Genomic DNA, 27269 nt, shown 5'->3' with positions numbered 1-27269 from the left:
TCGGGGAAGGAAAAGCCAGTCCTCCTTCCCTGAGCCAGGGAGAGGCTGGGTCCAGCTGGAAGGCATGAGGCCTGTACACGGTGAAGGTGATTTCAGGGTCTGGCTGGCTTGCCTGGGGATGGAACGGAGGTTGGCTCAGCAGAGGCCAAGGCCTCCCTCAGTGGCATTCCCTCACACCCCCTTGAGCTCTTATAAGTATGTAAATGGCACTTCCCATCTACTCTTCCTTTCATGAAAACCTTCAGTTCAGGTTCTTTTGTACTTTCCTTATCAGCTGCCTATTTAACCTTTGTTTGATAAGCAAATGAGCCCCTGGTTGGGAATCCAGAACTTTCTCTCTGGGGTAGGGGAGCGGGGACTAACCAGGGAACAGCCTCCTCAGCAAACCCTTGGTCCTGTGGGCTCCCAGTTCCAAGGGGTTCTAACCACAAACATCAACGTTTCCAAGGAGAAAGGAAACAGAGTCAGTGACAGAACTCCTCGATGCTTCAGGTAGTCTGAAGAAGTGACTGCCAGAGGCCAAGCTGTGATGTCACTGAGGAGGCAGGGTTTCTTCCTTCAGAGGTCAAGTCATAGGAGATTGGCACTGAGCATGCCCAAAGCTAGACTTCCCTTCTTATCTTCCTCCCGCTGCCCAACTCAGTAGAGCTATCTAACTACAGACAAACAGCTGCCATCTGTTAATGAGAAAATAAATTCATGTTAGCTTGTAGCCGTTGCCATAGGCCTGAATACCAGACACTTTTCCAGAGGGGTTAGGTGAGGGAGGAAGAGAAAGGAATAGGGGGGAAGCACACAAGGGAACATCACAGTTACCACAAACAAAGGCTGTGAGAAACAGTGTCAGGATGGGTCCCAAGGGTTCTACTCTGATCACCAACAGGAGAAAATGCAAAAACAAAGGCAAAACACTTAAGTATCTCTTCTTAACAACTGATACCCCATGCAAAGCACAGGTCAATACATTTTGTCCTGAACTAAATCTATTAGTGGGGATTGCTGTCCTACAAGGAGGCCCATCCCACATGCCTTGGCTGGGAAGTGGGTCCGGGAGGGCAACTAGGGTGCTGAAGAGGATGCATGCAATGTGGACACTCACAGCACGGGGACAAGAGAAAGTGGGCCCTTGGGTTTTGTAAAGCTTATAGAGACTTCCGAGATATTTAAAGCTTGTAAAAAGGGCTGACACCCCTCACAGGAACTGTTTGAGATGGAAGGAGATAAAGAATATCTTCTCAGGAGTTCAGGGATCAGAGGCCAGCCCCAAGGACGATGGCTTTGAGTCTGGGCTGTGCTTTGAGTCTGGGCTGTGCTTACCACTGAGAAAGCGCTTCATGGTGTCACTGCTGGCCAACTTCATGGCTGTTTGTCCCGAGTAGGTAGCCAAGGTGGGGTCAGCCCCATAGGACAGCAAGAGCCACATGGTCTCCAGGTTGTCATTGACCACTGCATCATGAACTGGCCTGTGTAGGTGATACAGGGTGAGGACAATAGGGCCCAAGTGGGAACCTGGGTATGTAGACCTCAGGCTACCTCATCAGGGGAAAGTAAAATGAGATGACTGTAGCGTAATGTGGGGTAAGACTTAGAGCAGAGGAACCACCTCTGGCCCATATCTCCCACTGCATCTCCCCTACCTCTTTCTTTCCCTGTGCCTCTTTCCCCTCCCTCTCCTTTTTCTCTCTTATATTCTCCCCACATCTTGAGATAGTCTCTATGGCATGTTGGAGCTCCACTGGTAGCTCTGAGGTTCAGGAGAGAGCGGGCCCCTGACTGAGGATAAACTTAAAGGAGATGGTTAGGGTCATGAACAGCAGGACCCATGTGTGGGGATGAGCAGAACAGCTCCATACACCAGGTGGTGGCCAAGCAGAGCCAGAGTCCTTCCACCCAAGTCCCCTCACTTAGTATGTGGCTCAGGTCTCAATTTTGCCTAGGAAGTAAGCCCTCTGACAGAGCAGAGGAGAATGGGTATAATTTAAGACAAAAAAAAAAAGGTGTCTTTTAAACAGTGTACAGAGATCAAATCTGGATGTTACCATAAGGTCAGCCTCCTGGTCTCTGAAGCCCGAGATTCTGCCTGAGGCAGGTGCACCACCAGGATGGTTTACGGAAAGCTTGAATGATCTTCCTGGTGAAGCTGCATCTGATGGGCTGATCCCTAGACAACCCCAGCTTCCCCCTGGTAAATGACGTGGACTTGCCAGCGAGAAACACATCCACCCCTGCCCTAACCCAGTTCTCCCTGCAGTCTGCAGATGTCTTCCCCAAACGTCTCCTGACAGGGCCCCTGTGCAACTCGCAGCCTAGTGGTGTGGCTTGCTGCAAAGGTCTAGACTGGGACTGAGCTGGGGGAGGGTGGGAGAGGCAAGGGAGCGTGCCTTGTGCCATCCTGTGCACTGCAGTTCACATTGGCCCCGTGTTCCAGCAGGATGTTCAGAATGTCGGTCCAGCCCCGGGAGCAGGCCTCATGCAGGGCCGTGTAGCCAGCATTGTCACGGTGATTCACGTCCTCACTGTCTTTCTGCAGGCAGTAGAGAACAACATCCTGTGGGGACAAGGATAGCAATGTGAGCAAAAAGTGGCCCAATTCGTGAAACCACCCCAGTTATGTTCTGGGAGAATCTCTGTGCCTGACCTTTATTCCATGTACCAACAGACAAGCCTCAAAATCTTTTGTCAACAAAGTTACAGTCCTGAGCTACCGTTCCCGGGACCTCGGCTGTGGACTGTTTTCTCAAGCAGCGGGGAGGCATTTCTTATGACCAAGAACACCCGTCTGGGTGTGGGTTGTTGGGGTGAGATCTTCAGAGAGGCTCACCTACCCACCCAGAACCCAAACCCTGAGGTCTCAACTCCCTGAGCACCGGTTCCCCAGTCTGGGGTTCTGCAAGGGCCATGAGACATGCGGTAGCAAGCACTGACTCTGGTGGTAATTTGAGAACAAGGAAGAAAGAATTGGTTCAAGTACTACATTTGGGTGTTGGTTTTCATCATTTTAAGTACTATCTCTGGATGCTTATCCCAGGCCTCCCCTCAAATCCAGATTGTTCTGAGTATAATTCAGTGTGGTCATTCGTCCATGTAGTAATTATTAGCTTCCCTGGGCTGAGATGATAGGACCAAAAGTGGGACTCTGGGCCTGGAAGCATCCTAGCCAGTCTGGGATAAAGCTGGTGAATAAGCTGAGGGGGAGGGGAAAGGCAGCCCTTCTTCTGAGAGAAGAGCCACAGCAGCTACCGGGGGCCTGTCATCAACCCTCGAAGGCCCTGATGAAAATGGCCCACTCAGTCATCCTGACTGACAGCTAGCTCATGCACTGGCTGGTAGAATGAGTGAGCAAGTGTGCCTGCCGGTATGTGTGCCTGCATTAGTGGCGCTGCCTCCTGGAAACAGGAGCTGTCACACTGCCTGTCCCTGAGAGGAGCATGAGGCCCCCTACTCTCCTAACCACTGTGGATGTTCGCATCTTCCTCAGCCCTCGGATGACCGCTCCCACCTCCCCATGATGGGCTGCCCTACTGCTCTGGCCTTGTCCTGGTTGGTTCTCCTCCAGTTCCCTGTCTGCTGGTTTGGCCCCAGGTTTAAAAAAATTAATCTTGCGGGGAGGGGTTGCTCATCATTTTGTCTTTAGGTCTCCCTTGGCACTTCTCCAGGGCCCCATACTACATGCTCAAGAAAGATAGTGGCTTGCTGGACAGATGCTGTTGAGGCAGCTATTATATGCGGACCAGCCTGGCTGGGAGTGTGGCTGTCTTTAAATGAATCTGTTATAGGCATCAGAACCTAAAAAAAAAAAAAAAAGAGGACCTACTCTATAAACCAGAAGTCCCACCCTTCCAAATAAATTCTGAGGAAATATAAAGTATGGTGGTCCAAGTCACAAGATCAAGAGAGTTGTATGAGCAAAAAGTGGGAAACAACCAACTGTGCAACATTATTTCATGATGGTAAATGAGTTAGGCTTCCACCCTTACCCTGGTACTTGGGAATCAAAAGAGCCTTTGATGTGAATTCAGACTCATGTATATGCAGTAGTTCAGTGATCTTAGACATGGCACTTAACAATGCTTAGTCTTGATTTTTACACCTGTAAAATGGGGCTAACAAACCCTGCCTCCACAGGCTTATGGTGAAGATGAAATGATACGAGGTTATCAGAGCTCTTACCACAACAAAGTAAGTGCTCAATAAAGCCAACTTCCTTCCTTACTTGCTTTGTTTCTGATTCCTAGGCAAGTGGTTTACAGTGGAATGAGCCCAGCCCTACCTTCCAACATATTCTTGAGTCCTCCACTACTGGAAGCCAACATGAGGGGGTGCTAGATGAAGATATGAAGAGTGAACAACAATCACCCCTCTTCGTCTCCAAGTCGGGGAGCCAATGCACAGGGATATTCAAGAAAACATAACTTTTCCAAACCCATTTCTGGCCTAGAAATGTATCGCACGATATTGTGTTACCATTTCAATTATGTTTACCCCAAATTGCCATCCAAATGAGCATGTATTCATATACACCATGCCAGGGGCAAGGAGGCCTATAGCAGCATAAAGAGGCCACCTAGGTTCAAGTTCCAAACACAGCCCTGCCCAGGCCGAAGAAGGGCCTATGGGAGAAGTTTTCCACATATGCTAGGGCAGTTGCATCCTGTGGCCAGACGCTCCTTACCTTATAGCCAAGACGTGCCGCCCGCTGCAGGAGGGTCTCACCCGCATTTTTGTTCACGATGAGCCGACGTGCCTCTGGAGGAATTTGCCGGGATGCAGGGGATTCTGAGGACTCCTCTAGGCTGGCACTTCGGGACTTAGAGGGTGTGCACAGTTCCGTGGGCTTCACTGAGGTGGGAGACTTGGGAGATCGTGTCTTCTGCTGGTTCCAACGCCCTTTGCCCTGGAAAGCAGAGATGTAGTCCTGGATCAGCACGGGTTCCCGTTTACTTCTACCCAGTGAGCAGATGCTAAGGGGCTCAAGTCGTCAGCCACACAGCTAAGGAATAATGAAGGGAATGGAAATCAGAGATCGAGGGGACATCTCAGCTTCTCTCAAGCACTCTGCATGCCTTCTTCACCCGCCTCAATCTCCATTTATTGAGGTTATTTTTTTTAAAGATTTTATTTATCTCTAGAGAGAAGGGGAGGGAGGGAGAAAGAGAGGAAGAGAAACATCAATGTGTGGTTGCCTGTTGTGTGCCCCTGTGGGGTGTGGGGGGGACCTGGCCTGGAACCCAGGCACATGCCCTGACTGGGGATTGAATCGGCAACCCTTTGTTTTTTTTTTTTTTTTTTTTTTTTTTCTTTTTTTGATATTTAATATAATTTTTATTTAATTCTTGTTCAAGTACAGGTTTCTGTCTTATAATCCCAACCCTGCCCGCCCCCCACCCCATGCTCCCCGCCTCCCTCCCCTTTCCACCCTTTGGATGGCAGGCCTGCGCTCAATTCACTGAGCTACACCAGCCAGGGCTATTGAGGTTTTTTGTAAGTCATCTTTATAAATAAGCAGAAGCAAACTAATAAGGGAGTAAAGATAAGCAGAGACAACTGTCTTTGACTAAAGAGGTACAGCTGAAGAAGCACTCACTCTTGTTGCAAAAACCTTCCCTCACATCAAACCTTCACCAGGCTTCCCCATCTTCCACCACCCTGTGTCCCTAGGTCACCTGGGGCGATGAAGGGCATTCAGGTTTGGGATTCAGACAGATCCAGGTCTGAATCTTGCCTCTGCCATCTACCAGCTGCAATGCCCAACCTCTCTGACCCTCACTTTTCCCCCTGGAGGGTGTTTGAAATAATGAGCTAGAAAGGTTCCAGAATGAGGCACAGGGTGGGTGCTCACAAACACATTAGAGTCTTTCCTTCATAAATGACTGCCCCACATCTCCTTTTTCCTCTTGCTTGAACTGAAACGTGCAGAGCAAAGTCCCCATGCCTGTCCCACCACGGTCATCACATCTCCAGAGACAAGTAACTTATCTCCTTAGTTCACGGGTCTTCATATCTAGAAGACCTGTGCTCCAGGAGCTGCATTCAAGGAACTAGACCCAAGAAGCCTCATCTGAACCCAGACCTAATTTAGATGACGAAATTCTTCATTGAAGCTGATGCCAGCATTGGCCGACACTTTGAGGGGCCTTGGGAAAGGTAGGTGTGTCTTACACGTGGGAGACACATGAATCAGACTGTGCCCTCTTCAGACTCCAAGATGGCCCCCGGTGACATTCATGTTCTTGCAGAGCCTCCTTGTGCAGTGGCTAGGGCTGACCTTGTGTAGCCAACAGGAGGCTGCCGGGATGACGATATGCGACTTCCAAGCCTAGGCCCTAAAAGGTAATGTGGCTTCTGCCTTGCTTTCTTTTGGATCACTCATGCTGCAGGGAAGCCAGCTGCCATGTCATAAGGACACTAAAGCAGCCCTTTGGAGAAACCCATGGGCAAGAACAGGATATCCCCTGATGAGACCCAACATCAACTTGCCAGCCATGTAAGGGAGCCACCCTGGACACCCCAACCCCAGTCAAACCTTCAGATGAATGTACCTGACACTTTGACTACAGCCTCATGAGACCCCAAGCCAAAGTCAGCTAAGCTTCTCCTGTATTCCTGACCCTCAGAAACTATGTGAAATAATGTATGTTTACCATTATATGAAGCTGGCTAAATTTTAGGATAATCTGTTATACCGTAGTAGATAACTAATACATTCCTCAGTTTACCCAACCCCCCTCAGGGCATCAAGGTATCACTTAAATCTTGTTTTCTACAACATTTTACAACACCCTAGTCCCTGCTTTCTCTGCACACCCAGAACACCTACTCTGAATCACATAATCTGGTGCCTGATACCTGACTGCCTTCATTTTCTTCCATTGTTTCACGGGCAAATCTGGCCTCCTCTGCTAGATTTTAAGCATCTTGAAAGTATGGTTTATATTATCATCCTCTCTTTTGTTCCTTACAGCACTTGACTCAGGGCTGGGCATGTCATTGCAAGAAATATTTGCTGACTTGATTGAAGCCAGCCACATGCAGAGCCCTAGGTAGCCAGAAAAGTTGGCTAGAAAGATATGAACCCAGGATAGGAGAGCCCAGGACATTTGCTTCCTCTGGTAAATCCCAAGAAGACAAGAGCCGCTATCTATCCTGATTCCAAAGGGGCAAAGAGGCACAATCACTAGCAGAAAGGCACCAGTTAGTGTAGAATACTGCCCTACTGCCAGGAAGACAAAGGTGTGTATAACGGCAGTACTGAAGGATGCTAGGTAAAGTGCCCCGATTTTTGCTAAGCCAAGCCTGTAGCCAAAGGGTGACTCTCCTTCTAGGGGCCAGAGCTGTGAGAGACCAGGGAAACTGCCTTAAGAGGGGAAGGAACAAGAGCAAATGGGGGCCACCTCCCCCTCCCCAGCCCTGTCCTGGTTCAGAGCCCCCTGTGGGAAAAAGCCTTTGGCTGGTGCCCTAGCTTTAGTGTTGCAGGCGTGTCCCCCGCCCACCCCCACGCCCCCTTGTTTCCCACTACAAAGCAAAAGCACAGTGCCATGGGGGCCACCAGAGCAGGTGGTGGTGACTGGGAGAGAAAGGAGGGAGGGAGAAAGGGAGGACCTACAAAACCTCTCAGGAAGGAACATTTCAGTGGACATGCCGCCAGGCAGAGTAACCAGATGAAAGCAGCAGCGTGTGCTTTTGAATGTCAGGTGGCTGGTCACCTTTGTGTGGCACAGGGCCATCTCAGTCTTGGGGGAGCAGAGAAAAGGAAGGGAGACTCCCAAATTTTGTCAGAACTGCTCCGGCTTGCAGGGTTTCCCTGCCCAGCTGTCCCCTCCCCCAGTGTCTCCAGGATACAGACAGAAGCCACCCATTAACCAGGTGGAGCCATATGGAAAGAAGAGAGTGGGCTGGTGGGGGGCTCTGAGGGGTAGCCAGGCTTGCATGAGGACCCAACGTCACTCAGGACCACAAAGCATAAGTCCCTTAACTTCTGTAAGCCTCAGTTTCCTCACCATAAAAAGAGGATAACAGCACCCACCTCCAAGAGTCACTGTGAGAACTGAGAGCGATCATGTGAGTGGAGCACTCAGCACACACCTGACTTCCCTGCTTCTCCCCCATCCCCTCTGGGAATGGTCACTGCTACTTTTCTGCTCCATGCCTCTGTCCCCTCATTCTTGTCTAGGCTAAAGCTCAAGGATGTATACCAACCTCAGAAAGTGCTTCACAATTATCAAAGCCTTTAACATCATTGCTTCTCCTTTGTTCTCTAAGCACCCATGGAGTATCATCTCCTTTTAAAAAAACTGTTTAAAGATCATTTATTTACTTATTTCTAGAGAAAGGGGAAGGGAGGGAGAAAGGAAAGGAATATTGATATGTGAGATACATCGACTGGTTGCCTCTTGCACATCCCCATCAGAGGACCCGGCCTGCAACCCAGGCATGTGTCCCAACTGGAAATTGAACCAGTGACCTTTTAGTTCACAGGCCAGCACTCAGTTCACTGAGTCACACCAGCCAGGGCTCATCTCTATTTTTAAAGATGAGAAAATAGGTTTATGCACCTTGTCTGAGCTAGAACCAGATTCCAGAACGGGGAAGAAGGGGAAAGGAGGGGAAACAAGCACCTGGTCACTCACCTTTCGGCAGTAGCACTCAGGGATCCCCTGGGAGCTGGAAAGAGCCGGAAGAAGCAAAACCACCGAAACAAGCCCAATGCACCTTTTTTCATTGTCAACGATGAATACTTATGGGTGTACATTTGAACCCCAAACCTTCACTCCTTTCAAATGTACAGCTCACCCAGGATGAGGACTAGTTGTTTGTTTGTTTGTTTTTTTCAAATTGTACAATATAGAACTCAACACCAATGTCATGAACATCAGATGGAAAAGAGATGTCAATTTCGAACAGGGTTTCTAGAATGCGTGCCTGGCTACTGATTGGCAAGTGCCCACTTACTCGCTCCTTTGCTATGAAGAGAAGCAAAGGGACTGGATAGTGAGGGTGGAGAAGGGTGGCAATAACGGGGTCCAAGTGGAATCCTTTCGGTCTCATCCTCTAGCAGCCTTTGTCTGGACATCAACTACCTTGCTCCTGCAACTTGTTTTCTACCTTGATTGACTCAGAAATCTCCCTGATTTATTCCCAGCGAATTAAGCCCAGACAAAAGCTTCTTGACTGGATGTTAACAAGCTATTCAGGTTAACATCCTACCATATTCTTTAAGACTTCCTTAACTCAAAGGAGACAAGGAAAAGCCATCGTGAGCCAAACCCTATACTTTGCAAACATTTATTGTTAGCTCGAACTTTAGTGCCCATTCTTCATACCCTCCCCTTGAACCTTTCTAGAACTAGTCTCAAATACTTTAATAAACATGGGTTAATTCAATCCTCCCCATTACTTTGTCTCTCTCATGCACTCAGAGATGCCTTTGGAAAGCCCACAACCCTAGCCCACTCTCCCTCCCCACAACTCCCCTTAGCAAGCGACATACCTTTGCCTCTTCTGAGACATTCACCATGTGCTTGGTCTTGCACTTTCGTTTTCCTGATGGCTTTTCTGAATTTTCAAGGCAGGCTGGCTCCCCCAGGTTGTTTGGGAGGAAACCATTTGGCGAATCCGAGATCCCCTGGGCTTTGTTGGGCAAGAGAAGGTTCCTGTTCCTGAGGTGGTGCTCCGAACTTTGGGAGGAAGTCTTCTGCTTACGGGCCTTTAAATCTGAAGACAAGAACCAGGAAAGAATGGATGGCATGGAAATTAAACACAGAAAAGCAAATGAATCAGAAGAATTTGGGAATTAGCATCTCAGTACAAAGTTGTATAACTATCAGCTACCTGTATTAGTGTGGTGCTGGCAAGTCCACTAAATACTTCTCAAATGGACACTGTATTCCAGTATCAAAGTCCCTCCTCTAATAAGCAGGGGGCAACTCCCAGCCCTGGCCAGAGGGGGTGGCCCATCTGGCTATCCCCAAAATGAGGGTAATTTTTTTTTTTTGCTTTTCTTTCTTTTTTAATTTTTTCAGTTACAGTTGACATACAATGTTACATTAGCTTCAGGTGTACAACTCAGTGGTTAGACGTTACATAACTTGCTAAGTCATCACCTGATAAGTCTAGTAACTCCCCTCTGACACCCTACACCATTATTACAGTATCATTTACTATGTTCCCTCTGCTGTGCTATACATCCCCGTATTTTCACTTTCTTGATCGTACCCTTTGAAGCACAAAACTGTTTAATTTTGATGAAGTCAAATTTATCTTTTTCCCCCAATTTTTTTATTTAATTATTTTTCAAGTACAGTTTTCTGTCTATTATTTCCATCCCATCCCACCCCCATGCTCCCCCCTCCCTCCCATTTCCACCCTTCTCAGTTGTTGTCCATGTATCCTTTATATATGTTCCTCTAAATCCCTCCCCTATTTCCCCTGAAATTCCCTCCCCTCTCCCCTCTGGTCACTGTCAGCCTATTCTCTATTTCAGTGTCTTTGGTTATATTTTGCTGGCTTGTTTGTTTTGTTGTTTAGCTTCCTGTTAAAGGTGAGATCATATGGTATTTGTCCTTCAACACCTGGCTTATTTCACTCAGCAAAATGCTTTCCAGTTCCATCCATGTTGTTGCAAAAGGTAGGAGCTCCTTGTTTCTTTCTGCAGCATAAAATTCCATTGTGTATATGTACCATCGTTTTTTGATCCATTCATTTACTGGCAGGCACCTAGGTTGCTTCCAACTCTTGGCTATTGTAAATTGTGCTGCTATGAACATTGGGGTGCATAGGTTCTTTGGGATTGGTGTTTTAGGGTTCTTAGGATACAATCCTAGCAGTGGAATTGCTGGGTCAAAAGGCAAGTCCAAAAAATGAGGGTAATTTTTAAAAGATTTCCCCACAGCCCAGAGCAAATCGGAACTTCCTTTCAGTTTTCTCCATGTCGTCTTTGCCTCTTTCTCCATTCTAATATGAAAACAAATTTAGAGGCTCTGCTGAAATGAAGGATGAAGCATAATGGGGTGGAAAGTAAATGGTAGGAGACTGCCTTCATAGCCTCACTTTTATCCACTTGACTGCCCTGTTGGTCACTCTATGAGGACACAAGGGTTAAAGGTACAGAAACTCCCTAAAACCAGAAGGTACCAAGGGGACTTAGCTGGTGGGCAATCACAGAAACCTGCCGCTCACTTGGTTGGAAATCAAGTTACTGGAATGCACTGGGTGACATCTTTAATTCTAGCCAGAGCTCACTGAAAAAAGACACTTTTTAATTGGAAAAAGTATGCTTGTGATTCTTACAGCTCTCTCCCGCTCCAGAGCAGAGATCCCTGGTTGGCACTGGGAACCCCATTACCAAGAGCCTCATTGCCCGGGTCCGGCCTACACCCCACATATACAAGGGATAGACTAGCTTTACCCTTATCTTTAGCTGACATTAGTATTACATGGCTCGGCCAGTAGCTGTGTGACTGGTTGCAGACAAGTCATAACCTCCCCCAAGCCTCAGTTTCTATGCCTGTAAAATGAGGAAAATATAATCCACATCATGGAAAACGTTCAAGAATTAAATGAGGTAACATATTCAAACCCCCTTTATCAAGTGTGAGTAAGAACGAGGCATTGTTATTGTATTATGTAAGTGTAAGTTCTTTAGGTAGGGCCATGCCCATGTGTCCTTTATCTCCCCCACAGGATTGACCACCATGCCTACCTAGCACATGGCAAATTATCAGCATGTCTGTTAAATGAATAACTGCAGCCTTGGATTCTCCATTTGTAAACTGAGGGAGTGGTACAAGATCCAAGAAGTCACATGTGACATTGCCAAGGGCATATCCAGATGTGGGAGGGCTGTAGGTTACACAAAGCTTTTAGGAGGCCAGCTGTTACACCACCCCTTTCCCCTAACTAGCCCCAACCCACTGGTGGATCCCCACACCCTTCTTAAGAGCTACTGTACTAGATGGGTTGTAAGGGCATTTCCAGGCAATATATTCTAGACCAGGGCTTTTGATGCAACAAGTTTGGGCTGGGGCAAAAGAGGAAGGAACAGAATCGTGCCTTGTGAGAACCTCAGGAAACAGGGGGAAGTCATATTACAGCATTCAATGCCACAGAAAAAGCAGCAGCCCCTACCCTGTTAGCCAGGCCAGGGCAGGCTCTGGAGTTTATTCATTTGTGGTGGAGCAAGGGCTTCCTAGTAGCACAGAAAGGAACAGAGAGTGGAGGTCGTAGGTGTGGGAGTGGGAGTGGCTCTTCCTATCCCCTCTGCAGGTCAAAAAGGGAGAAAACACAAGCCCAGAACCAAAGGGAAGGTCGTGAAGCTCAGATGGGAGTAAGGTGACCTGTCTAGTTTGGCCTCTGCTTGACTCTCTGATGTGCACTGAAAAATAGGTAGTTTGTCATAGCAGGGATCAGAGAAGCTCTTTTTGAGAAGAGAGATGTCTGCCAGGCAATTCCTTCATGAAGACGTTGCCATCAGATCTGGAGGAAGGTGACCAGACCATATGCCAAAGCCAACGGCCTCACTGGAAACGCTTAGACATAGAGATGGAGGGAGAACAACCTACTTGCCAACAACTAGAGCTGCCCCCAAGTCAAAAAGGAGGCCTTGCTAAGTAGTGTCCTCCATGTTCCTGGAGCTATTTAAAGAAAGTCTACCAGCCCAAGTGTGCGGTGGGGTCTCTGTATCAGATGGAAAACTGGACCAGGCAACTCAAAGGTTCTTCTGATTTCAAAAGCTCCTAGGTTCAATAAGAAGCTCCCAAGTTTATAGGAAACTAGCCCTCATTATAAAAGATTGGTGATACAAAAGCTCCTCTTCATCCTAACACAAGTGGCTGCGGCCAGCGGCTTGACAATTCATTCCTGACCAATCCATTATGGCTCTGACAGAAAAAAGGAAAAATTATCCCCATTGTTCCTCAGAGGTGATGAAAATTAGCTCAATTACTCTCCTGAGTGTAGAGATGGGTATCATGTATGTCTCTAAGCAGAGCCAGAAATGAGGTTTAGCCTTCTTTGCATTATAGCAAGTCCAGTATCCAGTACCTCCTCCATATGCGGTATTCATTTTCGCTAATCAGGAAATTATGGATCTTTACCAGTAGCTCAGGATGAATACATTACAGAAGACAGTCAATTGTTGCTTCAAGGGCAGAGGTCAGAGATAGAGAGTGAGAGACAGAGGTGCTTTTATTTTGGAGCCCAGAGATTCGTTTTTTGACTCATCGAGAAATCCATTATAGGAATGCTACTGAACAGCACTTAGCAAAATATACTGATATAGCCAGGTGACAGGCTATGCCTCCATGATTACATACCATAGCGTCTGATGTGGCCGAACAAAGTCTGGTTTTCTCCTTGGGCTGCCTGCTTTTCCAACTCTTGTCCAACAAATAATGCCACCTCAGGTCACCTGAATGAAAGCTTCACCCTCCCTCTTAGAAGCCTTTGTAGTTTTAAGGGAGAAAGCAAAGTTGTACCTCCTTCTACTTGAAGTTCTTCTGTTAAGTTGAGGAAACCATTGTACTTTATTTTAGTTTAGGATCTGGAGACATCCCAGAAAAGCCAATTAATGCCCTCTTTCTTCTTGGATCTATAATTATAGGAGAGAGAGAGAGCCCGGCCTCCCTAAAGACCCTACTCCCTCAAGCAAACCAGAGAACTCCCTGGTATTGAGTTGTACCATGCCAGTGTGTCACTGTGGCCTTGCCCACAGGTTCAGACTTTTATAAGACATTGGAGGTCTTGGGCCTACGTGTCCTCAGCTCACTTTTAGTTCAGTCTGAACTCAATCCATCTCAACCCCAGGGCAAAACTTCAGACTGGCATTGAATGACCCCCTCTGGCAGCTGGAGGTCATAGCACCCGGTTTCCATGGGTGCCGAGGCCTTTACCAGGCATAGGGAAGGCAGAGGCTGGAACACCCAAGATGCCTAAGGGCACTCCAAAGTCAAACTCACTGTGGCTTGGAGACAGGTGACAGCAACTCCCTGGGGCAGCATCCCCTGGCTGACCTTACCTGCTCTCCCTTTCTGCTGCTGCTCTTCTTCTTGCTCAGTCAGGTACTCCCCAGTCTGATATTTTCGGTTCTTCTGCCGTCTCCGTTTCTTCCTCTTCACTAGACCTTCCTCTTCATCTTCTTCCTCCTCCTCATTGGTGTCCCACATCTGCCGGGCAGCCTCTGTTCTCCAGGGCATTTCGCGGGCTCGACACAGGTGCCTGCGGCCCTGGCTCAACAGAGTCTTATCCTGGGCATGGTGGCTGCGATATTGGGTGTCTCGTTGGGTCTTTCTCACCTTCCGACGCTTAGCTGGGATGGGGGTCACCTCCTCTTCCTCTTCTGTGGGGAAGACTTCCTGGCTTCCCATGTCACTGTCTGCCATTCCAGCAAAGGAGCTACAGATGCTTCCTGCAGATGGAAGTGCAGAAGGTGGTCAGGTACATTTTGAAGAGACAAAGTATCATGTTGAAGCAAGTGCCCTGGATTAGGAGTTTGAAGGTCTGGATTCGAGTTCAGGCTCTGCCAGTTATTAGCGGCATGCTGTAGAAAAGTTCCTTTTGTTTCCTCATCTGGAAAATAGGGATACTGTTCTCTGCCTTACTGACCTCACAGGCCTGTTTTGAGGCTCAGAGGAGATATTTGCCTGTTAGTGCTTTACAGAGTCTAATATATCACATAACTAGCGAGTATCCAAACCACACACCCTTCCTCATCCACGCTGCCACTCTGTTTCATTCCACAGACTCTTACTTAGGGCTTACAAGGTGCCAAGCATTTTGTGAGGTGGCAGGAGAGGGCCACAGGTCCCTGACTTTGGGGATATTAAGGTTTAGAAGAAAGTGAGGCAGGGCAGAATGGCATGGCGCACCCCCACCCCTGCTCACTATGTAACCACCAGTTTTGCTGACAGAGCCACCCTAAAGAAACACATCAGTCACCAAAAAAAAAAGTGTCAGGAAAAGCAAAACAAGGAGGAGTTCCTTTCCTGTGACAGTGCCTGGGTGTGTCCCACCTAAATGTTCCTCAGCCAGACCCTTTTCCCTTACATTGACCCCTCCTCCTACTGAGTGGCCAAGAGTCCAGAAGTGGAGCTTTCTGTCTGGTACCTCCCCCGTCCCCTCCAGCTGCAGCTGCTTCTCACTGCTGGCAAAGCATTTCCCCCTCCACTCCCCACCACCCCAGGATGATAGTACCTCTCCTGCCCTCTTCTGCCACCTTACCAAGAGGCCATCTTCCTTCCTACTCCTTCCTTCAATTCTGCTAACAACAAAAGTACAATCCTAAATTGGCCCAGTTTAGCACTACAGGGGATCTGACATCTCCCTGAGAAGCAGATCTGAGACACCATCCTCCTTCTCCCAAGGCTTGGCTATTAACTTAACACTCTCCAAAGCTAAGTGAGGTCAGCAGAAGAAAGTAACAGTTCTAGGCAAACAGAGTGGCCCTTGACCAAAGCTTCAAGTCAGTCAGGCCACTTAAAGACAGCAAACATTCAGCAAACTTTCCATTATACAGACCAGGCAAGGAACAAGGTGTCCTGGTTAATCTAATATTCTGGTTAATACAGAATCACCATAGAGATCACACAGGAATCACTAATTTCCAAAGAATCAAATGCAGTACAATGTGTTTAACACTAAAATGGCACCGGCCACAATGTAATCACTCTTCAATGATTCAGAGGACACTTCAGGATTTTGTGAGGCCTCCAGGCTGTCATTACGAGCCCCAATTACCACGGCACTCTCTGCGTGCTGAGGTCCAAGTTAATATAATGTCAGATAACTGAGTTTATGCTGTGTCCTGCTTTCCCATTCTATCTACTTTGCATGAAAATCTGGGCGAACCAGGGTGACTATTTCCAGCACTAGGTACCAACATGGCAGCTAGAAGAAAAGAGCAGTGGCTAGAAAGGCCTACCCTTTTACAGACACTGGGGGCTGACCAATACAAATTCAGGGGACCAAATGTGACTCTGCTGGCCCTGACCATACAATGACCATTTCCGATTTTGATGAGGTCTGTCACACAGGGCAGTAAGACAGAGGCCCAAAGGTTAAGTGTCTGTGCCTGAGACTGGCCCCAATAATCACGAGATGCCAAAGCTTGGAGTTGAACCAGTCTTCCTAAGTGGCACAGGCCTTTCCTCTCTCTACCGCTGGCTGCCAACAAAAGATGTCACATCCCTGTTCTGAAAAGCTAAGTCAATGGTAAAATCTTGGGCAATTCCTTCTCCCGCCCCCGCCCTGGGCTCTCTCATTTCCACCAGGAGCTGGGCATCTTGGCACAGTGAATGAAATTCCCAAGTCTCCACCTGGGCCAATCGCAAAATCACTCGGCCGGATTTCTACCTTTCCTGGCAGTGTCAACATGGACCACAGCCGCAGGCTCACTCACCAGACTGACTGCGCGTCCGGGTGCTCAGAACCACGGGGATGAAGTCACGGAAACTGCTCTTTGCTTTCTTCTCCAAGGAACCTGAAGTGATGTGTGGTTTCAGGGCGGAAGGCAGAAATGTCACAATCGAAGTCTAAGGACTGGAAAGCCCCCCTGAGAGGCTCAGATGAGAAAGTCAAGGGAGGGTGTGTGTTTTCCCTCAGCTCCCCTTATGCTGCTATCACCTACATATCTCTTTTAGAGAAGGAGCATTTCCCAGTGGCTTTTAAAAACTGGGAGTAGGGTCACTTTTGCTGACACCAAAAAAGGCAGTGCATCAAATAGATTCACCAGAAAGTACAAGGCCAGTCTGCCTGTATGACTGTGTGGCTACTGCACCTCCACAAAGTTCTAACAGAGCTGGAGCAGGTCCCAGAGAAGGGCAACCTCAATGAATCTTAGAGTATTGAGCGAGGCAGGAAGAAGGGAACAGGAAGCAGCGGACGGAGGGTAACTGCTATTTAAGAAGAGACTAGAAAAGAGGCAGATCATGCCATGCGGGCAAGGCCATGAACACAGGCTACTGTGGGCAGAAATACTTGGGTTTCTCTTTCTGATCAGGGCGCCAAGGGACTATTAGTGGCAGAGAATACAGGTTAAGAACACACCTCTCCACCCTAAACATCTTGTGTATCCCTAAATAATAAGGGTTTAGAATTTCTCTAAACCCTTCACCCTTCCAGCTGGCTAGCTATTAATTTTTAGCTTTTCTACATCGGGACTTTTCAAATATACCAAAGGTAAAGGACACAGTGTGATGGACCCCTATTCTGCTGTTTCACCTCAGTCCTCATTAAACCCATTTCTTCTCTGAGCCTAGATCTATTGCAGAGTAATGGGTTGCCTAATCCGTTGCAGAACTGACTTTTGTCTGTCTGAAAACCACCTCTCTCAGCCTTCAGAGTATGCCCTATTCTAGCAACCAGGGTGAGGCAAATAAGGCGCCTCTCCCTCCTCTCTTGCCTTTGATTTCAGAGGTGTCAATTATACTCCCCTTCCACAGTGAGGAAGTCTCACTTTTTGGTCAGTCTCGGAGTCCCTCCTCCTGGCCTGCCAGAATGATCCCTCTGCAGCCCAGCCCAGAGGGCCCGCACTCGGGGGCCTACCTTCTTCTTGGCCCTCTGCTCGTTTTCCTGGAGACTGGGACTCCAGCTTGGCAGGCTTCCGGTGCTTGTGCTTTACCCTGACTCCATTGTGCTCTTTTCCTGAATCTGACACCCCCCTGGAGCTTTTCTTGGTGAGTTCCTGGGAGTCACTAGATGGCTTCCGGCACTGTGAAGAGAAGAGAGGGTCAGGTCTGAGGTTAGTTGTGCTTTTTAAGAAGGCTCTCCTAATGCTGAGCCCTGTGCCCCGATTCTGACATGTGGACAGGAGCTGTCCAGGTGGAAGCTGAAGGAAGGGGCTGCTTGCTGCCCTCCACAGTGTGTGCTACAGAGGTTTTCTGAACTGAATCCTGTGCCCTAGCTAATCCTCATTGGCCATCCATACCCCATCATTTTAAACAGGTCTATAGAATCTGCATTCACATGCTGAATAAACACTCAAAGTCATTTTAAAAGGTGCAAAGTCAGGCCCCATAATCTCTATATCCAAACAGCAATAGAGAGACAGGCAGAAAACGAAAATGCCTCTTCTGCAGGTTGGGTGACTACATTGTTCATATAACTTCACTGAGCATGGTATTGACACCGACAACTGAAAAGAATTTGTTCTATGGGCCAACTCAAGAAAAATTCTCTATTTTCAAATGCAAATTAATGCCAGAAAACAGCAACTAAAGTTCAACTTAGGCAAGAAGAAAAACATGATATAGGAGCAACAGAAATCTCCTCGCACTTACAAAAGACATGAAAAAGGCCCAGGCATTATTAATAAAGCCACTTTATACTCTGCAGCACTTCCAACTTTTCAAAATACTCTCATCTTTATTATTCGATCTGATCTCCCCAACAACCCTGAGAGGGAAGCTAAAACCATCCCTACTGAACAGACAAGGAAACAGGCTCCAAGACAAGAACTTAAATGATCTGCCCAGGGCAACATACAGCCCACAGCATCTACTCGCTCAAGGGCTGCCGCTTACCAGGCAAACGTGTGTGTTAGTGCTTGCAGTGACAAAGAGTGGCAGCTGGGACTAAGACCCAGTGCTCCTGGCTCCCAGCATGAGCCATTTTCACATCGCCTCTCACTCTTCTATTTCCCTACTTCGGTCCTCAACTGTTTCGCTCAGGCCAACTCACGTCTACCGTCCGAAGCATCATAGAGGCACCATGGTTGTGCTTACACACCATAAGAAGATTCTCAGTCTAACAGTCACATATTCTCATGAGCTTTGCGATCTCTCCATGCCACCAAGCAAGAAATAGGGCAAGGTAGGGATTTCCGGTATTCTAGCATCCAGGGAATGCAGAATAAGCAAAATGTCTTAACAATGAAAGCAAGCCCTAGGAAGAAAGAGTTGTTTTCCCCCAAAGCAGACACATATGCTGCCTTCCAGAAGGTCATCGCTGTCTAGCTCCAGCTAAGGAGATGGCAGATATCTTATTGATGGAAGATTTCCCAGGGGAAGGGGGACCTCAATTGTCCAGGATCAAGAAAGTCACTATTTCCCATCAAATTCCAGGGACTCCAACTATCCCATGAACTCTTCCTGCTTCTTATTCAAGTTCAAGTCAGCACCCCTGTGTTTGCTGCTAGTTCCTACAAACCAAAATGTTAGGAGAAAAAAAGAATTGAAGACGAAAGAAAAGGGGAACTGCCGCCGAAAGTCTGACCTTCAGGTATGGCCAGAGAAAAAAACTACTTAAGTCAGGGGGAATAAAGTCCCACGCACATCAATTTGAAAGTGTCCTACATAGGACATGTAAATTTGAACATGTCTCCATTGATTTGCTTATTCTGGACATTTCTGAATATCATTTTTAGCTGGCTCTTTCAAGTACAGATCATTAACTTTTACGTCCAAAGACAGACAAAAACAACTACAACATCTAGAAGGGATTTCTGCCTGTATCTTCTGTGTGGGCAGCGCTGAGAGTCAAAATATAGTGCGCACTCCAACTTAGGCAAAACTCTGGGAGGCTGGGGCCACCGTGTAAGATGAATGTTCCGGTGAGGAGACTTTTGAAAGGTTTCCCAAAAATTTTTACAAAGGATGAGAAAACAATTAAATACACTCAGAGCCAGATGAAGCAGAACTCTTCCTTTTCTGATGATTCCAAAGGCCCTTCAGGATTCTTCGAGGCCCTGGGGCAGGTGGTGTTACAGACAGGCGGCTCTTCTGATCCTTGGCCATGCCCTGAGTGGGGCTGTTTCAAATTAAACCCCGATCACAGTTTGCTTATCAGTGGTTTCTTTCTCAGGAAAAGGGAACATAAGAAAAGAAATGTCTAAGTTATTCGCTCTCCTGAAAAGTGGCCATTTATTAAATCATGACAGGCCACCGGTTAAGGGCTGCTTCGAGGCCCCCGATTCTCTAACTTCACTCCCTGCCCTCTGCATCTGTCAGTGGGCCCAGTCAACTGTTCATCCAATATAGGAAGAGGCAGTGCCTACCTGTCCTCAAGTCAACTGCAAGGCATAAGCTCCATGAGAGTAGGGACCATGTCAATTTTGTTGGCACTACTAACAATAGTAACAGTGACTGCTACCCCTCACTGAGCACTTACTATGTGCCAGGCACTGTTCTCAGCATTTACGTATATCACCTCATTTAATCTTTTTTAACATCTTTGTTGACATATAATTTATTGAGATACAACATACAATTCATTTATTTAAGTTTATGATTCGATCGTTTTTAATACAGTCACAGAGTTCTGTGAACCATCATTACTATCTAGTTCCAGAACCCCATGAAGCCATCACTCCCCAATTCCCCATCCCCACCAACCTTAGGCAACCACTTATCTACTTTTTGTCTCTATTGGTTTGCCTATTCTGGATATTTCACATCATCCTCTCCTTTAATCTTTTACATAGGCCCTATGAGTAAGACACTAGTATTTTTCTTAGAATAAGCACTACTATTGTCTCATTGTGCGGATGAGAAAACTGAGAGCCAGAGAGATTAAGGAACTTGACTGATATCACTCCCCTAAGAAGTAGGGCCGAGATCCAAACTCAGGCAGGCACTGTGCCTAGCTCCAGAGAGCACACTCCTCACCAAAATGCAATGCCACTCTCCTGACACGTAGTCCTACTGCCTGGGAGGGACTGGCATGTAGACGCCGCTGAACGAACACTTGCTAAGTGGTCAGTGAAACAGGGACACATAAGGAGAATGGAAGATAGCATGGTACAGCTAAGATGAACATGAACTTTGGAACCAGCAAGACCTGAGTTTGAGTTCCAGCTGGGCCATTTAGTAGCTGTGTAACCTTGGCTAACTTACGCACTCACTCTGTTCCCTTTATCTTCTTATTTGTAAGTTGGGTGTAGCATTGACTTCATAGGGTTATTGTAAAGGATTAAGTTAGATAATGTTTGACAAATGGTAACAACTATGATAGAATTATTATTCTTATTACCAACCAAAGGCAGATCGCAGTTACCTGACCAAATGCTCTACTATGTAATGAGCTATGTTCCTACTTGGCATGTCTCTGCCAACAGAGATGGTTGTGAGGTCACTGACTAAAACCCACCACAATTCTGTCCCCAAGGTCCTTAACCTGGAGTCCACAGATGGGCTTTAAGGAGGGAGTAGGACAATGAACTCCTTGAAATTATTGGCAAAATTCTGAGGATTTCTAGGGACAGGGTCCACAGCTCTCATCACTTCTCAAAACACTCCATAGTCCAAAAAAGACAAAGAGCTTCGGCCACAAACAAATTCATGGTGCTCTGGGTACCGATCTATGTATCAATTGTACTGTGCTCTGCTGTGTCTAATGGTCTCCCATGTAAAATGTGCACCCTCATTCTTGGCCCAAGCTTTCAGGAAAACAATCTTTCATTTTATGGCATTATAGATACAGAATTAGTACTACTCATGTATAATGCACACCCTTATTTATCCCTCAGAAATCTGGGCTAAAAAGTGTCCATTATACACGGCAAAATAAGGTATATGAACATTCAGTTTGAAGGCTTGTTAACATAACTTTAAGTTGCTCCATATTTTGAACGAGCCCTAGCCTCAACTGCTCCGAGAATCTCCTTGGTTCACCAATAGCCTTTGGATCACCTCTAAAGGACCACTGGATTTGAGCTGAATCCTGTTGGCCCATCTTTCTGCTACCACCTTGAGCCTATTAAGAACCCAGGTCCAGATGTCCAGCTGCCTTGCACACCAAATTCCCAATGGGCAGCACGCCAAAGTTGCCACCCTGAGCATTGGGTGGGGAGTGGTAGAGAACTGGTGGATAAGCCCAGGAGCCAAACTGGCTTTAGCCTCACTAAACTCCAAGCAAATCCTGAGCAGGCTCCTGCAGTGGTGCAGAGAACAACCCTATCAAAGGCCCCTTTCCTCCCTGGCCCCAAGTTCTTGAGGCCAGCAGTCACCTCAGAAAAGGAAAAGGAGGAATGATTATGCTAGGAAGGCCCTGTTACTGACGTCCCTAGCCAATACTGTCTTCCCACTTTCCAACTTCATCTGGGACAATGGTTTCCCTCACCTTAGAGACCAAATCATTTCCCACATCCTGCAAAATGCAGCCAGCCCCTCCCCACGCTAAAACACCATATAAGGAAGATGTGACTTAGAAAGGGGGGCAGCAGGTCATTATTCACTTTATATGAGCCTTCCAATCAGTTCAGTTCACAGAGTTTCTTAAGAACACTGCCACAGCTAAATCAGGTTGATGCCTACAGGACAAAGCAGACGACTGGTGTCTCAGCCTTGCCCTCAACCGTGTACTCATCTTAGCCCTGTACTCACCTTGGGTCCATGGGAACTCCGGGCTGTGACCTTGGCTTGCAGTTGCTGCTCCTCACCGTCCTTGTCTTTGTCACACTTCATTTTATTAGGCGGCAGAGGTTCGGTCACCCCATCGGTCACCACTGAGTCTGGCTGCCACTTGTTCTTGCAAGCAAAGACCCCTACGCTTTCCTGTTTCACTCGAGTCTGCCCAGCCTTACTCTGAACTTCAGCTTGGCCCCGCTGGGGAGCTGCTGGGAGGCCATCAGCCCGGAGGCAGGTGGCTAAATTGAAGACAACATCACCATCCACCTTCTCCATTTTCACCCGCCCCAGGTCCACCTGGCTTCCAAGCTGTGAAAGTTCTGTGCTGGAGCCCCTCTTGCCGCTTGGGACCACGTCCAAAATGAGTTCTTTGGGGCGGCTGTCATGAGGTAGCAAAGGCAGCTCGGGCATCTTGCGCAGGTTCTGGGGGGTGGCCAGGACCAGCTCATGAGACATGTAGGTGGCCAGCACTTGGTTCTTAGGTTTTGTGTCTCCTGCCAGCTTCAGGCCACAAGTCCCCTGGGGGCCTTCTGTCTTAGGAGTACTGTCAGAGCAGAGGTGGCTGTCTGATTCCTCAGGCCCCTGACTCACCCTTATGTCTCCGCTGTTAGGCTGAACAGACAGTGCGAGAGTCCCTGTCTGAGGGCTGAGAGTCAGAAGGACAGGGTTGACTTGTTCTTCATAAGGCTTGGCAGCAATCCGGCAAGTTTTGTTCTTTGCGCCAGTGTCCTGCTCTGGAGCAAAAGGGCCCCCAGGCCGTGGCTGTCCCTCTGGAAGTCCATGTACTGCTTCACTGGGGCCAAGAGATGACACACTAGAAAACTCAGAAACAACGCTGGTGGGCCTATTGGGCAGCCCCTGACTGGGGGTCAGCTGTCCGGCACTGGAAATGCCAATGGAAAGCAGAGATGCTTGGTGGTATGGTGACCAGCCAACAGGCAGGACCTGGGTGCTGGTGGGTTTCCCGTTAACTGAACACCGTGGGTAAATATTTGCTGGCCCTGTGGGCTTCCACAGAGAAAGCTCCTTGCTTTGGCAGCCTGGCAGCCCTGGGGCGATACGGGCTGGGGTGTAACGCTTGACTGTGCTTGGCTGTCCCTCAGTCCCAGCCTGGCTGCCCTTCTTGCCACAGGAAGCACCAGTGCTCTTAGGCTCTCCTTGATCAATGATGGAAATAGGCTCCTGCTTGGGGAGATGGCGGGGGTCTCGATTGAGACCCAGGTTGGGCTCTTTGTTCAGCAGCAATGAAGCAGGCACTGGGTTGGCCACCCCCACGTAGGTGCCAGGAATGGTGCTGATCAGTGCAGTTGAGTTCTTCACCCAGGTGCTCGGGTCCCCATTCCTCACAATCTCAGGAAAGATGACGAAGGGCGAGGCAGTGGAGCCCAGGCATGAGGTGACATTGCTGCCAGCAGCCTGGGTTGTGCGCTGAGACCTAGACAGGACCGTGGACAAGAGGGCCTTACTGCTGGTGTGCACGGGGGTCAACACAGGCATGGGGGGTGTCTTGCGTTGGTTCGGCAATGGAAGCTTCTGGCGGTTGGACTTAGAGGAGAGGTCAAGGGGCATCTCGCTGCACTCGGGTGGAGAGGCCATCTCTCGCTCCAGCTGTGGAGGTGACTTGAGGGGAGAGAAAGTGACGGAAGTCCCTTCTGCTTGCTGCTCAGTGCCACCTGACATCTTGGTGGGGTGCGGTGGGGCTGAGCTCACGCTGGGGGCTGGCAGCAAAGGCTGTGGCGTTGGAAGCACCTTGGCAGAAGCAGTGGTGAGGGAAGTATCTGCCAAAGGTCCAGGGACGCCATCAGGCGCAGGCTGGGTGCTGGTGCTGCTGGATGGGGACGCACACGGAAGCCTGTTCACCTCCAGAGAGACCAGCTTAGAATCTGAAGTCAGAGGCCGGGCTACAGAAAATGCATATGGGCAAGACCGTAGCTCTGGGGAGGCCAGCACGCCAGGGAGACACCTGTCCTGTAGGTAGGATGGCAGGACAGGGAGTGTAAGAGTGGAGGAGACCCCCAGAGTGGTTGGCAGTGTGGCCACACTGAGCGGCTGCCCACAGCTTGGAGGTGGGATATACACTAGTGGCTGGCTCGGTGTCAGCACTGTCCCTGGCTGAAATGACAGGGGGACTTTTTGCATAGCTGGTGCCTGAGCTGCAGGAAAACACACTCGACTCAAACTAAAGGAGGCCGGGATGGGTGCAGACGTGGCAATGGCAGTTGGCGTGGCAGCCGGCATGGGCGTGGGGGCTGGAGTAAAGATTGGAGCTGGGGTGGGTGCAGGCACCGGTGTAGGAGCAAAGGCAGGGATGAGGGTGGGGGTGGAAGGCGGGCCAGAGGATGGGGTTGGAGTGGCCATGGGCACTGACGGAGGGCCAGGAGCTGCGGGAGGTGTGGACGCCGGCATGGGAGCCAGAACTGGAGTGGGGACAGTCGTGAGGACCAGGGTTGGAGCTGAAGGGGGCACAGGAGCCTGGATCAAGGCCAGAGAAGGAGCTGAAACTGAGACTGAAAGGGCAGTAGGGGCTGGAGCTGACAGGGGAACAGGGCCCGAAAGGGGAGCAGAAGCTGGCACAGGCACCAGGACTGAGGCCGAAACCGAGAGGGGGTTTGAATCAGAGATGAGCGTGGGCACTGATGGTGGTGCCGGAGCCAGAGCTGGGACCGGTGCTAAGGGAGGGGAAGGAGCTGAAACCGAAGGGGAAACCTGGACAGGAACTAGCCCTGAGTGGGGCACCGGGGTGGGGACAGAGAGGGAAACCTGGAATGGATCCGGAACAGATGGGGGGACAGAGGCAGAACTAGGAGCAGGGGGGCAGATGGGTGCTGGCAGCGTACTAAAGTTAGTGGTAACCAGAGGCAGGGTTCCCTCCACGGGCACTCCAGTTCCCAGAGTTGCCAAAATGAAAGTATTTTTCTCCCCAACACCATGCCGAGAATCCAAAACCTTTACCCCGGTGGGCGAGCAGTCCACCTGTTTGCTCATTTGTGTGCTGAGGGGAGTCCAGGAGCAGTCAGCCCTGTTGGTGCTGGCCTCAGCGCCTTCAGGAGAGGAGACCTTGAGCCCGTCTCCCGGGCTGCTCAGGGGCACCAAGAGGCCCTCAGCCTCTGCCACATTCCCAGCATAGTCCATCTTCTGCTGGGGGTCGTCAGGCTTGTCTTCTGACTTGTGCCCAAGTTTTTCTGTTGCACTGCCATCTGGGTCTGCCCCCCGGGCATTGCTGCCACTTCCAACTGCTGTGAACTCCACCTGCAATGACAAAGCAGCGTGCCCATCTTAGTAGCTTTCTGTGGATCATGCAAGTGTCCCAAGGCCTTGGAGACGCGACCACTGGTCCTCTTCGCAACTTGACTAACCGGGTCTCGGCAGAAGCAAAGAGCAGCTAGCAAATTTGTCTCACATACAGCAACTCCTAGGAAATACCCTGCCCCTTCCTGTCCCTTTCCTGAAAATGACAGACTGGGTACGTCACCTGTGTAGTTCAGCTCCACCCTTTGGCAGGTGGCCCCTTACCTTGGAAAAAGTGCTGCTGACACAAAACTCCTGAGATCCAAAGCGCTGGCAGTCACCTGTCGTGGACTCCTCATCAGAAAGAGGTGCTCTTCTAGCATGGGAGACACAACCAGAGAAGGGACATGAAGCCTGGTCTTTGGGCTACCACCTTCCCCAGAACTCCCCCTGCCTGCCTGGGTTTCCATAACCTTGCTGTCTGGCTTCCCATGGTGGCTTGGGGGAAATCACAAGGGACTGAAGGGTCCAGGTTGCAAACCGGAGCCTCCATACCAACTTTGCAAGTTCTTGCAAAGGAGCCCAGTCTGACATCTATGGACTCCCCCCCTCTTTGGGCCGTGTATTCTGTTCTCTAGAGCTCTCACCAAGAGTGTGAAAGACGCCCCAGCACCTTTTCCTTGTCCCGAGAGCTTACCCTTCAAAGTAACCATCTAGGAGGTACTGGGTATTGCCAGAAAGGCTTAGAAAGGTGATTCACAGGAACTCTCAAAAGGCAAACAAACTGCTCTTCTCTTAAATGCAATCTTATTTTAAGTCTATTAGGGAAGCGGGCTGCAGGTACCATAAGGGTAATCCTTTCCTAAAACAAATAACCATCTCCACTGTGTTTCATGTTCTAACTCTGACTCATCACCTGTTCACCCAATGGGCTTGCCTAGAGCAGATACACATTTATGAGCACATGTGATGACACTGATTCAAGGCCACCAGGTCACTGGGTGCTGAGGGGCATTTCAAGGGGCACCTTCTTTCCCGCCAGGGTACCTTTTCCCACTTTGTAGAGTACCAGTGAGCCCCAGCCAGCACCTTCCTCCTGCCTTTCTACCCTTCCTGCATCCCACCCCTGCCAGCTCCCCACTCTCCCCCGTGGCCTCCCAGCACCACCACATTCTCTCCCATTCCCTTCCAGACCACAGACTCCAAACTCAAGTTGGTACATCACAGACAGCAGGGCTCAAGGCCAGAGAACTGGGTCCCAAAGGGGGAAAACTTAACTGTACCCCCACCTGCTCAAAAAGTCTTCTCTAAATTTCGGATAAGAACCTCAGAAAATGGTACATCGTGACTAAAAAAAAAAAGAAGAAAGAAAGGTCAGACTGGGAGGGCGAAGTTACAGAAAAACACCCATTGGAAGTTTGGTGGTTTGAGTACGGCAAGAGTGTCCCACTGCCCTAGGGAAGACACAGTGGGGCAGCAGTCATGGTGCGGGTGGCCAGGTGGGAGGTTTGGGCGGGCACAAGAATAGAGCTCCAGCAGAAGTGCTCCACTGAGGTTCCTAGGGGACTAAGCCAGGAATGCTCCGTGCACCTCTGCGGAGGTAGATGTCCCGGGGTTTTGCCTCCCTTCTTTGGAACCCTTATCTTGAGCTCCCCAGAAAGCCAGTGCCCACCTCACCAACCGCCTTAGCCAATGGGAAGTCTGGGC

The 27269-nt window shown here is 49.1% G+C and overlaps 1 protein-coding gene across 8 annotated transcripts in view; it reads right to left on the bottom strand.

Annotated features, from left to right (window-relative positions):
- Positions 1-27269, bottom strand: part of BCORL1 (BCL6 corepressor like 1) — a 65564-nt gene that overhangs the window by 13947 nt on the left and 24348 nt on the right. For 6 of the 8 annotated variants that reach the window (XM_037059307.1, XM_037059306.1, XM_037059309.1 and 3 more), the window contains 9 exons: positions 25848-25938; positions 22311-25583; positions 17536-17701; positions 16391-16471; positions 14012-14401; positions 9488-9711; positions 4673-4894; positions 2382-2548; positions 1318-1463 (listed from right to left, as the gene is read on the bottom strand). In XM_037059307.1, coding sequence (XP_036915202.1) covers positions 1318-1463; positions 2382-2548; positions 4673-4894; positions 9488-9711; positions 14012-14401; positions 16391-16471; positions 17536-17701; positions 22311-25583; positions 25848-25938 — 4760 coding nt within the window. The remainder of the gene's footprint in view (positions 1-1317; positions 1464-2381; positions 2549-4672; positions 4895-9487; positions 9712-14011; positions 14402-16390; positions 16472-17535; positions 17702-22310; positions 25584-25847; positions 25939-27269) is intronic. The other 2 variants (XM_037059314.1, XM_037059313.1) reach the window with 2 other exon arrangements.

The sequence above is a fragment of the Sturnira hondurensis genome, unplaced genomic scaffold (genome assembly GCF_014824575.4).
Source record: "Sturnira hondurensis isolate 20B ecotype Veracruz unplaced genomic scaffold, ASM1482457v3 Scaffold0010803, whole genome shotgun sequence".
NCBI classification, from domain to species: Eukaryota; Metazoa; Chordata; class Mammalia; order Chiroptera; family Phyllostomidae; genus Sturnira; species Sturnira hondurensis.
The sequence above is the reverse complement of the archived record's forward strand: the minus strand, read 5'-3'. Positions and strand labels throughout refer to the sequence as shown.